Source organism: Pyricularia pennisetigena, chromosome 2 (assembly GCF_004337985.1).
Source record: "Pyricularia pennisetigena strain Br36 chromosome 2, whole genome shotgun sequence".
Taxonomy (NCBI): Eukaryota; Fungi; Ascomycota; class Sordariomycetes; order Magnaporthales; family Pyriculariaceae; genus Pyricularia; species Pyricularia pennisetigena.
In genome coordinates, this window is record NC_043741.1 from 1,716,307 (window position 1) to 1,727,666 (window position 11,360).

An 11,360-nucleotide genomic window follows, 5' to 3' on the forward strand; every position below is an offset into this window, starting at 1 on the left:
AAAAAAAAAAAAAAACAAAACACTAATACGGGCCAAGACTAGACAAAGATGGAGTCCGACGACGATTATAGGACCCTAGGCTCCTTCAACAAGTATCTCAAAATCATCAAGGGCCGAGACAATCCCCACAGCGCAGTCGACGACAGGACATCACCTCACCCATGCGCCCCAACCACTCTGTCATCGGCGAGCAAGCCGACGAGTACCAAGGACAGCCAGATGTCGACACGTTCGCACCGCAGCTCCATCTCGTCGACAGTCTCGTCCACCATCACTGACCTGAGCGACGGCCGGCCGGGTCTGAGGGACCGCAACTCGGCCATTGCGTCGTCCTCCTTCTCGTCGTCGACGAGTCTCGAGTCGAACCGCACAACCTCGCTCGCGGAGCTCCAGCGTGACCCACTCTTGAGGGAGTTCCCCAAACCGCCTGACCAGGTCGATATTGAAGAGATGCTCACCAGGCCGCCGGGCAAGTGGTCGCTCGGCCACTACTTCAACAAGTCTAGGCATGCTGCTAAGGAGACGACGCTGAAGCCGACGCTGGAAGATCGAAAGGGCGAGTTGGAAGAAGCAAAGAAGCAGTTGATTGCGGCGAGGAATGAGATTCGGCAGCTCGGAACGAGACGTCCCTGAGTTTGTCAGCTTGGTGGTTATCTTTTTTATGTTGCCGATAATCTTAATCCTGTTTGCCCGGGAAGACCGAACGGACAAACAATTACATCGTCTATACCTTGATGCACTCTAGGAGGACAGGCGGACGAAAGCGGCTTGTTATACCGCAGCCCCTAGATCGTGTCGATGTTGAAGGGATTGCTTTGGAGGAGGAACGATTTCGAGCAATGTCGGAGGGAGACCTGTATTAGATTGCGCAGCCCTTTTGGATCTTTTTGGTCTGTGAATCTGGATACGTTTGTCACGAGCTATGATGTTACCGACTAGAACAATAGCATTTGCATTATCGTCATGAAAGTCGACTGCTATGATATATCTTAGATCAATTGAGCCAGCTCGTAGAACATTTGTCAACATGGCAAAAACGATGAAACATTGTTCCATTTCTGCCAAAGCTTTAACCACCAAATACGCCCAAACAAAAGATGGCCCGATGGGGTACCCTTAACTGTTACAATTGCGGGTATGCTTCAGTGCAGATGACCTGCCAAAGTGAAGCCATAGGCAATGAGCGCAATAAATGTACCCAGGTTCAACAGCGATGATATGCCGTGAAGGATACCGAACTTTTTGTTCAATGCCTTCATCTCCTCTGAGTGAGGAGCGGGGTCATAGCTACGTTTCCCATCCTTTTTCTCTGTTTGAGGAGAGTATCGTCAACGAGTCGGACTGGAGATCAAACCACTTGGGCAATATAGAAGAGAGAAATGGCCTACCCTGCACTCGTCTCTCCAGCATGCATCCTGTTGTCGCCGGAAGCAGCCAAAGCAAGTTTGCCACGCCGGTCACAAACATGGTGGCTATGGGTACTAGCACGCCCCAGCGGTTTTGCTCGTCAAGCACACCGGCAATGCCCGATGGCGTACTCGAAAGTCCATTTCTAGAACCAGGCCAAGTCAAGGCAAGGGTGACTGGGAGCACGGATTGAATGGCGAAATAAACTGGGAATATCTTCTGTTGAAGAATGGAGAACTGCGGCCTCGGCAGTGCTCTGAATGCAACTATCCCATTGACGAAAGACTGGCAAATCGTGACGGTTAGTAGTACTTACTTTTGAAAAAAGAAAAGCCGAAGGAGAAGAATCCCTTCTTGGAAGGTGGACATCAGATACTCACTTGGAAAAAGGTGGTGCCCAGTAGCGTGCCATATCTACAAAAAGTGGTGAGTGTTAGACAAGAGCGAATTTGTGGAGTATAGTGAACCACCAAGGTACTTTCAAAAACCTTCGGTTCACTCAGAAGCACCTACGAAATTATATGGTACGGAGCAGGGGAGAAGATGAGCGAGCGGTCTGCCATGTTGACGGATATACTAGCGGATTTCGGTTGAGATGCGTGTTTGTATAGAGAAGAGAAGAGAGGGGAGGACGAAACCCTGTTCTGTATTTCAAGGTTCGGGAGTGACGGCGTCCATTCACTGTGGCGAGGGTCAACTTAAAACGCCCCCGGCATTTCCGCTTAGGGAAGCAACTCTCACGTGACTGCGTGCTGTCATTCTCGAGGTTTGGCGCGTCGCGCCTCCACCATGACTGCCTAAACTGGGGATATCTACCAACAAACGCAACGAGATTTGGTTGATTTGGCTCTTCAGCTAAACGTCTCCTCTGGTTTCTGGAATATTTGCCACCCAAGAAATGAGCGATAAACCAGGACGTAGGAATCCTGCAATCTTAATTGACAAGTGAAAAAAAAAAGGGCAAAACACACCAGTACTCGCCAGAACCCCCACACAATATGGCTGATAAAGAGGCGACGGTCTATATCATCGACCTCGGGTCGTCGATGGGAGACTGCAACAACGGCCGTACCGAATCCAACCTGGACTGGAGCATGCGCTATGTCTGGGACAAACTATGCACCACAACTGCCGCATCACGCAAGACGTGGCAGGTCGGCGTGGTGGGCGTGCGGACGGATGCTACTGACAATCCCCTGGACGACGCCGGTGACCAGGGCTACAACAACATATCTGTTCTCCAAAACGTCGCTCCCATGACGCTATCTGCTCTCAAGTCGTTGCAGGACAAACTGGTCCCTAGCAGCACTTCAGATGGTGATGTTGTCTCGGCAGTCGTGGTGGCAATCGCCATGATCGACGAGGCGGCGCCTCAGCGACTTAAGTACAAGCGCAAAATTGTCCTCGTTACCGATGGGCAGGGAGCAATCGATGGTGATTCACTGGGCGAGATAGCTGAGCGCATCAATCAGTTGAACATTGAAATTACAATCATGTAAGACTTGCATTATCTTCATTTTTCCTTGTTTTTTTTTTTTTATTTATTTTTTTTTATTTTTAATTTTTTTTTTTTATTCTCTCCAGATGTGACAATTGCTAAAGAAGAAGAAAATTACCAGAGGAGTAGACTTTAATGACCCTGATTATCCATTTAAAGAGGAAGACAAGCCTCAACTAAAGGTATGCTTGACCAAAATAGTTCCAATCGCTTGGTACTATGTCTGCTAACGCCAAAACTACCATCGTAGGCCAGAAACGAGAAGCTACTCAAGTCTCTTTCTACTCACTGCAAAGACAGTGTCTATGGCACGATGATCGAAGCTGTGGAAGAACTTAATACGCCCAGGATCAAATCGACAAAGCCTTACAAAAGCTTTGACGGCCAACTAACACTTGGTGACCCTGAGGCATACAAGGAGAGTGCTCTGAGTATTCATGTTGAAAGATACTTCAAGACGAAACAGGCCAGGCCGATTACTGCAAGCAACGTCATGGTCAAGTCGGAGACGGGGGCTACACAGTCAGGACAGGATGTAGAGGGCGGCGATGGGCTGGGTGGCCAGTTCGCCGATTTGAAGACGGCTAGGAATTACAAGGTCCTCGACCCGGATGCCCCAGGTGGCAAGCGTGATGTTCCTCAAGAGGAACTGGCCAGGGGTTACCTATATGGCAGGACTGCGGTTCCGATGCCCGAGTCCGAGTTCAACATAACCAAGCTCGAGACCAAAAAGAGCTTCGCAATACTTGGCTTTATTGCATGGGAAAAGGTAAGCACCCAAGCGTCTTTCCGTACCATGTATACTTTGGAAGGCTGTTGCTTGAGCTGACAGCAAACAAGTACGAGAGATTCCTGAACATGGGAGAATCATCCGTCATTTTCGCCTCAAAGTTCAATGAGAAAGACGAGCTCGCCTTTTCGGCTCTGGTCAATGCGCTATACGAGACGGAGTCACATGCGATAGCTAGACTGGTCGCCAAGGACGGCAAAGAGCCCCAGCTTCTGCTGCTGATGCCTCACATAGACTTAGATATTGAGTGTCTTTACGATGTTCCTCTGCCGTTCGCAGAGGACATTCGATACTATCAATTTCCACCGCTGGACAAAGTCGTCACAATTGGTGGCCAGAGTCTCACAAAGCACAGGCTACTACCAAGCGAGGAGCTGGAGAAAGCCATGAGCGACTATGTAGATGCTATGGATATTTCGGCAGCTGGTGGGGATGATCAGGAGTAGGTTCATGCGATCATGAGATATGACCTATCTCTGCTTTGTGTCCGAGATGACTGATGGATTATGACTTTAGGCCCCAAGAATACGCTCCGATTGAAGACACATACTCGCCCATAATTCATCGTGTCAACCAGGCCATTCGCTTCCGCGTGGTATACCCAGATAAGCCGCTTGATTTGGACTCTGAGGTGCTTACAAGATACTCGGTTCCACCTCGTAAGGTCACTTCCCAGGCCAAAGACCAAATAAACAAGCTCATAAAGGTCGCCGATGTCAAGAAAGGTAAAGTTTTTGTTCCCCACATATCAGGCGCCAGCTTCCACTGACAGTGTTCGGGTTTCTTTCTACAGTGCCTCCAAAGGCAAAGGGCAAACGGCAACGCGAGGTTGTCAAGCCGATTTCAGGCCTCGATGTCGACGCCTTGTTGAACAATTCGGGCAACGGATCCAGCAGGGCAAAGCGGGCCAAAATATCTGCCGAGAATTCAGTGCCCGAGTTCAAGCAGATGCTAGCATCGGCTGATAAGGTGGCGACAATTGAGAACGCTGCCAAGCAAATGGGCGAGGTAGTAATATCATTCATCAATACCAGCATGGGTGATATGAACTATGACCGCGCCGCAGAAAACATACGCGTTATGAGGGACGAGCTTGTTGCGCTGGAGGAGCCTGTGTTCTACAACGACTTTTTGAAGTCTCTCAAGACCAAGATTGTATCGGGAGAACTGAACGGGGACAGGCGCGAGATGTGGTGGAGGATCAAGTTCGAAAAGCTCGGTTTGATCACGCAAAAGGAGTCTGAGGTGTCCAGCGTCACAGAAGATGAGGCCGCCCAGTTTTTCAAAAAATCATGAGAATTGTTTGTATTTGAAATTTCACGAGCTGTGTAATGCTGGGAATATTATGTAGAATATGGGTTGGGATTGTTGTTAGGCTTGGGGCGTTTTACGGTGTAGTTGATTGTTCCGTTGATGTCATAGCTTTCGTGAGACCTGGGATGATTGTCTACTGAGGGTACGAGAATCATACTCATTCCACCCTGAAAGAATCAGAGATTTATCCCAACCTCAGTTTGGCCTAGGTCTAGTGGCATACAAAGGCCAACAGCCGGGGGGGACTCATGCCCGTTCCTTCCTTCCTTACCAGGCAATCGATCTTCCATCGCTTTCTATTCATCATAACTGCCGCACTTGCCCACTTGTTGATCTAGACATATCTCATTCTACTTCCCACTTCCACAACCCGCGGGAGAAACACAAACGTCGGCTTGGTGTACTAGGCTGTCCAGCTCCAACTAACTCCCGGCCCGAGACAGATTCTTACCGCCGTATCAAAAGATATGGCTAAGGACTCTGCAGGCCACCGTGCCCGTCTTGAATCTATTTTCAAAGGCGAGGACATTTTTGGGGATCTCATCGAATTGGAACCCGATCAAGGCGCTGCTATGGACGAATGGGTGAGCCTCGCAGGGGTCTCTAACCCGACCAACTCAAGCAGACGCCAAAACATCTCAGCCAGGCCCAAAAATCAAGGCGGCACCGACAACGAATCTGACAGCTCAGACGGTCCGACCCTTCGCAAGACCCAGATGGCCAAGCAGCAGCACCAGCCGAGGTCTGGATACCGTCATATACTGCGCACCGAGCCGAACATCGCTGCCAGCGACCTAGATGTCGACGATATGATGGCAGAGGAGGTCAGGCGAGCTCAAGACACTACTTGGACAGGACTAGGACGAGGTCAACTTGCGCCACGGGAAGAGTCGTTCACTCCTTGGTCACTTGTCGAAAGGTACCCGGCCAACTTCATTGGCAATGGCAACCGGCCCGCAGCCTCTCCATACTTTGGAACGCCGGCAGTCTATAACAATCAGATCTGGGACTTTTATTACATCCAAAATCCCAGTCCCGGAAGATTGCCTGTGCTGCTTGTTCCGACAAAACAGCTGCAGCATCTTCTCAAGTATACCAACGCTGCCCTCGGTATTAACTTGACCATACCCATCGGCACCAACGCCGATAAATTCAAGGTCTGGTTCGGGTTGGGAGGTACACCCCGGCCTCGCTTCCTCGGCCGTACAACCAGCCTGGATGAATTTCTTGCCCTTCCCGCTCTTGCATCGCTTCGCGAAAATAACCCCCTTAACGGTGTTACATCCCAAGCCCAGCAGCAGTTCCGGGAACTCATTGATGGGCTAAGCAATGTGCAGGCTTTCAAAAAAGGCGACGCAAAGAAAAAGAAGCGAGCCATCCAGCGAGTTGCGGATCGTCAAAAATGGGGACTGACTACCAAACGTGTACAACGCTATCTCGGTCTTCGCCAGGGCAAGCAACAATTTGTTGCCCAAGGAGTGCAGTATTTTACCTTGAGCAACTCGCAGGCAAGGCTTCCACTCGACATCAAGTTCGTTTGTGTTGATGTCGAGACTTATGAGCTAAACCACAACCTTGTCACCGAGATCGGCATCGCCGAACTCGATACTTTGTCCCTACGGGGCAAACCCGCCGGAGACAAGTCCCAAAACTGGTTCAATCTGATCAAGTCATACCATTACGTGATCAAGGAAAATTCATGGGCCATGAACGGCCAGCACGTAGCAAACAACCAGCAGAATTTCAACTTCGGACAGTCGCAGCTGGTTCCTAAAGCAACTATCGTCCAGCAAGTGGCCTCCCATCTCGGAATGCCCTCATCGAGCTGGCCGGGCCACAGAGGCGCCTATGTTGTGCTCGTTGGCCACGACATAATGGCCGATGTAGAGCATCTCTTAAAGGTCGATTACGATGCACGGAAAGTCCCCGAAATTTTCGATGTGGTCGACACAGCGCATATGTTTCAGCATTGGCGCCGGGAGCCCAACTCAACCAGGCTGAGTCGCGTTCTGGAAAGCCTAGAGATTCGTTATCGGTATCTGCACAATGCAGGTAACGATGCCACATACACTCTTCAAGCAATGCTGGCAATGGCCCAGGTCACCCGACAGGAGAGTTTTGATAGGGCCATGGGCAAGAGGATGTGAGTAGCCATAAGGCACGGCCCCGATCTCAATGCCAACGGCACTTGCTAATTAAATCCTTCACCCAAAAGCGAGCGACCTCTCCAAGAGAACGAGGTAGACAATGAAGGCGGCTGGAGCTCTGACGAAGGGAATGACGGCGGCGACCCTGTTGGCTTGCCCCGTGCAAACGGGTATGAGTCTGCTTGAGTACAGATTCCAGTGACCAGGGGCAGGGGAGTCACGTCTGTTCATCAGTCAGCAGTGATCAATGACCCATTATTCTTTGGGCGCCCGACTTTGGCTCAGTTTTGGTGGAACAATCAAGGAGGCCGATGCCTTAGCTAGGAGATGGTTCTAGTATTAAATCTATACACGCCCAGCCGACGGGGCTCAATGAAATACAAGAGCCTGTCTTCTCCTCCGACTCCGAACGCCGTTGCCATGAAAGAAATGGTTGCCGTCATAATGGGGGTTGTTGTTACAGTTTTGCGTTTTAATATTTCTACATTAGTACAGCCAAAGCCTGAAGGCAGCAGACTGGTCATAGCAGGAGATGAGCCAGCAGTCTTTATTTTGAAACGGCTCGTCGCTACGAGGCCTGTTTCTCGAGTAGTTCCTTGGCCTCGTTGATTTTGGTGGCAAGGTAAGGGCTGCCGCCTCGGTCGGGGTGGTTCAGCAGCATGAGGGTGCGGTGTGCCTTGCGCACCTTGTCTTTGGTGATGCTCCGCTCGCTGTCGGGAATATGGAATTGTCAGTCAAGTTTCTTTGTTGTTTCTGTTGGCAACTCCTTTTACGGACTTCGAGACTCCCGAGAGTCAGAAACTCGGAAGCCATGTGTCACTCACTTTAGCGATAGAATCAAAGAGGCTTCCTTCTGGTTCATCTTGGGCTCGAAGCCGCCTTTATAAAATGCCTTGCCCATGGCGCCCACGCCGCCTCGAGACCTCCTCAGTGCGACGTATCCTGCGCGACCCTATGAGCAAAAGTTTTTTTTTTTGTTGTTAGCATTGGGTTCATCATTGCGCAGCACCGATAATGACGGAACCCCAGGGGATGAGAAGATCATACAAGAAATGCCGCAACGGCAGCGCCGGCGACTAGTCCAAACGTGGAGGCCATGATTAAGGGATGCTTGTGTTGTGTACCTGGTGTTTGGGTGTCTTCTAAAGTGTGCTGAAAAGTCGTTTGCGACGGCGTAGAGTAGACTTCGATGCTGTTGTGTGACGATGGCACCGAAGAATTTTGGTCGGTTCGGGAGGACCAGGGTGATGGACTGACTAGGGGTCGCGTCAACGGCGGACAAATGTCGGGCGACGAAGGACGGCGCAGACAATTCTGGTTGGACCGAGATAAGATAAAGATCCAATTCGGTTCCACCTACAGCGGCGAAAAAAAGTTCAGCCCCACCAAAAAAAAGTCGGTGTTCGCGGGCGGCGGAACCTCTCGCCTTGCTTCTGGTCTGAATGTTGATGGACGGCACAATTATACAGCGCTTGTTGTTGTTCATATCCAAGCAGCCCGGCATCCTCTAGTCGCAAAGATGAGGTACGAGGCAGCATCACCGACTGACTGTAAAGCAGATACACAAGGACTATTGCTAACGCAGTACTACTCAGGATCGAGACGTGCTATTTCTGTTCCAGGCCGGCCTACCCAGGCAAGGGCATACAGTTCGTGAGGAACGATGCCCGGGTATTTCGGTTCTGCAGGAGTAAATGCCACAAGAACGTCAGTATTACACCTGGCAAGGAGAACTTGAGGGCTGATCGATGGATTGCTAACTTTCGACCTGACTTGTCCCCGGTGTACAGTTCAAGATGAAGCGCAACCCCCGCAAGCTCAAGTGGACAAAGGCCTTCCGCAAGGCGGCCGGCAAGGAGATGACGGTCGACTCGACGCTGCAGTTGGCGGCACGGCGCAACGTCCCCGTGCGCTACAACCGCGACCTGTTCCAAAAGACGCTCAAGGCCATGGACCGCATCGCCGAGATCCGGGCCCGCCGCGAGCGCGTGTTTTACAAGAAGCGCATGGCCGGCAAGCGCGAGCGCGAGGTCGCCGCCGCGCGCAAGCTCGTCGCCGAGAACGAGCATCTCCTGCCGCGCCTCCGCGGCTCCGAGAAGCGCCGCATCGCAGAGGAGCGCGGCATCACGGTCGAGGAGGTCGAGGAGATGTCGGTCGGGGAGATGGTCGAGAAGGCCAAGCAGTCCAAGAAGGCGGGCAAGAGCAAGCTCTTTGGCAAGGAGATTCTGCGCCAGAGGGTGCGGGCGGATGGTGGCGTCGACACCGTGGTGGAGAGGACGGTCGGTGCCGGCGAGGGCGACGACGACGACGACGATGCGGAGTGGGGCAGCGACGCCGACGACGTGGATGGCATGGACACGGACTAGAAAGAATTTTTCGAATTTCGCCGGCAACCCTCTTTTTCTTTTGCCTGTGCTATTGTTTCTACGGCGCTTTCGGAATTGTTTTTTCCCCGCTAACACGACCTGCAAGCGGATTTTCTGTTCTTGAGTTTCGAGTGGGCATCATCGGCGTTTTTTGGTATCAAAAGGGATATATCTTTGTGCAGCTTCGAAATATTACGAGGGAAACGTTTTGTCGACTTGAGAGAAATGCTCACACTAGCAACAGTCCAAGTGTCGTCGGGATCAGCCAGGGCTTACGTTTGAGGTGGGTTAGCCAGGCGTAAATGGGCCAGGTATAAATTCCACCACCAAGTAATCATCGCCACCGTATTATTTTCTCCTCCGCCCGCTAGGATGGGGAGAGAGAGGCATACTGAGCACAGGTTTCTATATCGACCGCTCTTTGATATTGAGAGATTCCACCTTGCGCTGAAAATTTGATCCGCTGGCCTCTCGGGTTATATTGGTTCTTTTTTTTTTTTTATATTCCTTGGTCGCTCCACCTTCTCAAATGAGGTCACCTCTAGATCCGGTCCATCTTCCTGGTCCCATACCAAAACACACAGGAGAGGATTAACACATGCGGCATGATGTTTACTCTCAGAGCTGCAAGTGTGTTTGCTCGACATTGCCTCCACAGTCATCTCTGGCTAGGTAAGAATGTAATGCAACTCTGGTTCAGATGTGGTAAACTTTTGATACAGGCATGCGTTCAAGCTGTAGAGGCAACCCTGTGATTTTCTTTCGTTTATTGGGCAGGAGCTATCGCGACATCCTAGACAGAAAGGTATAATATCTGATATGTATTCGCACCGTTGTCATTATATACAGCCCAGGTGTTATTACAGTCAACTACGTATACCAAGCCCTATGACCACCATGTACCTCAGTGTGATGCAGCAAGCTCACCCCCTGGTTAGTTAATCAATCTTAACTCGGAATGAAGTATCCGAGTTGCCAGCCGTCTTCTCCACCGCTAGTTGTCCCTGGGTCCAACACAAATACCCAGGCACTTTGGTCTTCCGTGTATCATATATGGCGACAATATGCATGATTGTACAGTAGGCAGAAGAAACCGGGGATCGGGGTATACGGTGGGACCATGACTGTCCGTTCAGATCTCGGGGCATGATGAGGACTGAGGTCAACAGTCACAGTGTGGAAGCAAAAGCTCAGTGCACCTGTGGTGGACCTCTTATGGCCGCTAGTGTGGGCACTTGTCCTGTACATAGTACTTCATAGTGATACTCCTCAAGTACTTCGGTACCTGACTGGCTGAGGTGCCGGCTGCGCCGAAAACCCCGAGCGGATAAGGCGCTTCGTCGATCATCCAGGGCCCTTTTTTTTTTTTTTCCTTCTTGGTAAGATAGACGGGGATTGACACCCCCCTGGAGATCAATCTCATTCATGGGGTGCAACAATTTGCCTTGCGAAATGCAGATTGAAAACGTACTGTACTCACACAGACAACAAAAATCAGGCACAAGGGAGCACATGCGAATGCAAGGTACATTTTACCAGGAACATAGACGCAGCAAGACAAAATCAAACGAAGTCCGTCACGGCGTAAGACTGGCGGCAATAGGAAATTAGAAATTTGACTGAGCTGAGCTGAGTGGAAAGAAAGAAAGAACCCCCAAGGGTGACATGCGTCGTTGTTCTTTTTGATTGGGGTAAAGCATCTGTCGATCCCCAGAATCTAGGCCCTTCGATGCTTTGTGTTGAACCACCACGTAAAACGATTACATGAAATACGGCTGAAGAGTAGCCACCCCCAACGCAGATCAGTCTTCGGCGAGTTTTTTTTCCCCTTTCTCACT

At 50.8% G+C, this 11,360-nt stretch overlaps 6 protein-coding genes across 6 annotated transcripts; 4 read left to right on the top strand and 2 right to left on the bottom strand.

Moving 5' to 3' along the window:
* Nucleotides 1–48: 48 nt before the first annotated feature.
* On the top strand, nucleotides 49–633 carry PpBr36_00451 (uncharacterized protein; the record flags this gene model as incomplete). The annotated part of the gene is made up of 1 exon (XM_029887644.1): nucleotides 49–633. One exon carries the CDS (start codon nucleotides 49–51, stop codon nucleotides 631–633), a length of 585 nt encoding a protein of 194 aa, XP_029752617.1.
* Nucleotides 634–1,142: 509 nt separating this feature from the next.
* PpBr36_00452 (uncharacterized protein) lies at nucleotides 1,143–1,970 on the bottom strand (the record flags this gene model as incomplete). The annotated part of the gene is made up of 4 exons (XM_029887645.1): nucleotides 1,143–1,309; nucleotides 1,389–1,692; nucleotides 1,788–1,821; nucleotides 1,921–1,970. The coding sequence occupies 4 exons, from the start codon at nucleotides 1,968–1,970 to the stop codon at nucleotides 1,143–1,145; spliced, it is 555 nt and encodes a 184-aa protein (XP_029752620.1).
* A 435-nt stretch (nucleotides 1,971–2,405) lies between these two features.
* On the top strand, nucleotides 2,406–4,991 carry PpBr36_00453 (uncharacterized protein; the record flags this gene model as incomplete). The annotated part of the gene is made up of 6 exons (XM_029887646.1): nucleotides 2,406–2,902; nucleotides 3,027–3,087; nucleotides 3,156–3,674; nucleotides 3,746–4,137; nucleotides 4,212–4,420; nucleotides 4,489–4,991. 6 exons carry the CDS (start codon nucleotides 2,406–2,408, stop codon nucleotides 4,989–4,991), a joined length of 2,181 nt encoding a protein of 726 aa, XP_029752619.1.
* Nucleotides 4,992–5,476: 485 nt separating this feature from the next.
* PpBr36_00454 (uncharacterized protein) lies at nucleotides 5,477–7,342 on the top strand (the record flags this gene model as incomplete). The annotated part of the gene is made up of 2 exons (XM_029887647.1): nucleotides 5,477–7,152; nucleotides 7,225–7,342. The coding sequence occupies 2 exons, from the start codon at nucleotides 5,477–5,479 to the stop codon at nucleotides 7,340–7,342; spliced, it is 1,794 nt and encodes a 597-aa protein (XP_029752622.1).
* Nucleotides 7,343–7,724: 382 nt separating this feature from the next.
* Nucleotides 7,725–8,254, bottom strand: PpBr36_00455 (uncharacterized protein; the record flags this gene model as incomplete). Its single annotated transcript, XM_029887648.1, has 3 exons — nucleotides 7,725–7,866; nucleotides 7,981–8,108; nucleotides 8,204–8,254. The coding sequence occupies 3 exons, from the start codon at nucleotides 8,252–8,254 to the stop codon at nucleotides 7,725–7,727; spliced, it is 321 nt and encodes a 106-aa protein (XP_029752621.1).
* Nucleotides 8,255–8,743: 489 nt separating this feature from the next.
* On the top strand, nucleotides 8,744–9,522 carry PpBr36_00456 (uncharacterized protein; the record flags this gene model as incomplete). The annotated part of the gene is made up of 2 exons (XM_029887649.1): nucleotides 8,744–8,863; nucleotides 8,947–9,522. Coding segments are annotated over 2 exons (696 nt in total), but the record flags the coding sequence as incomplete, so codon positions are not given.
* Between the last annotated feature and the right edge of the window lie 1,838 nt (nucleotides 9,523–11,360).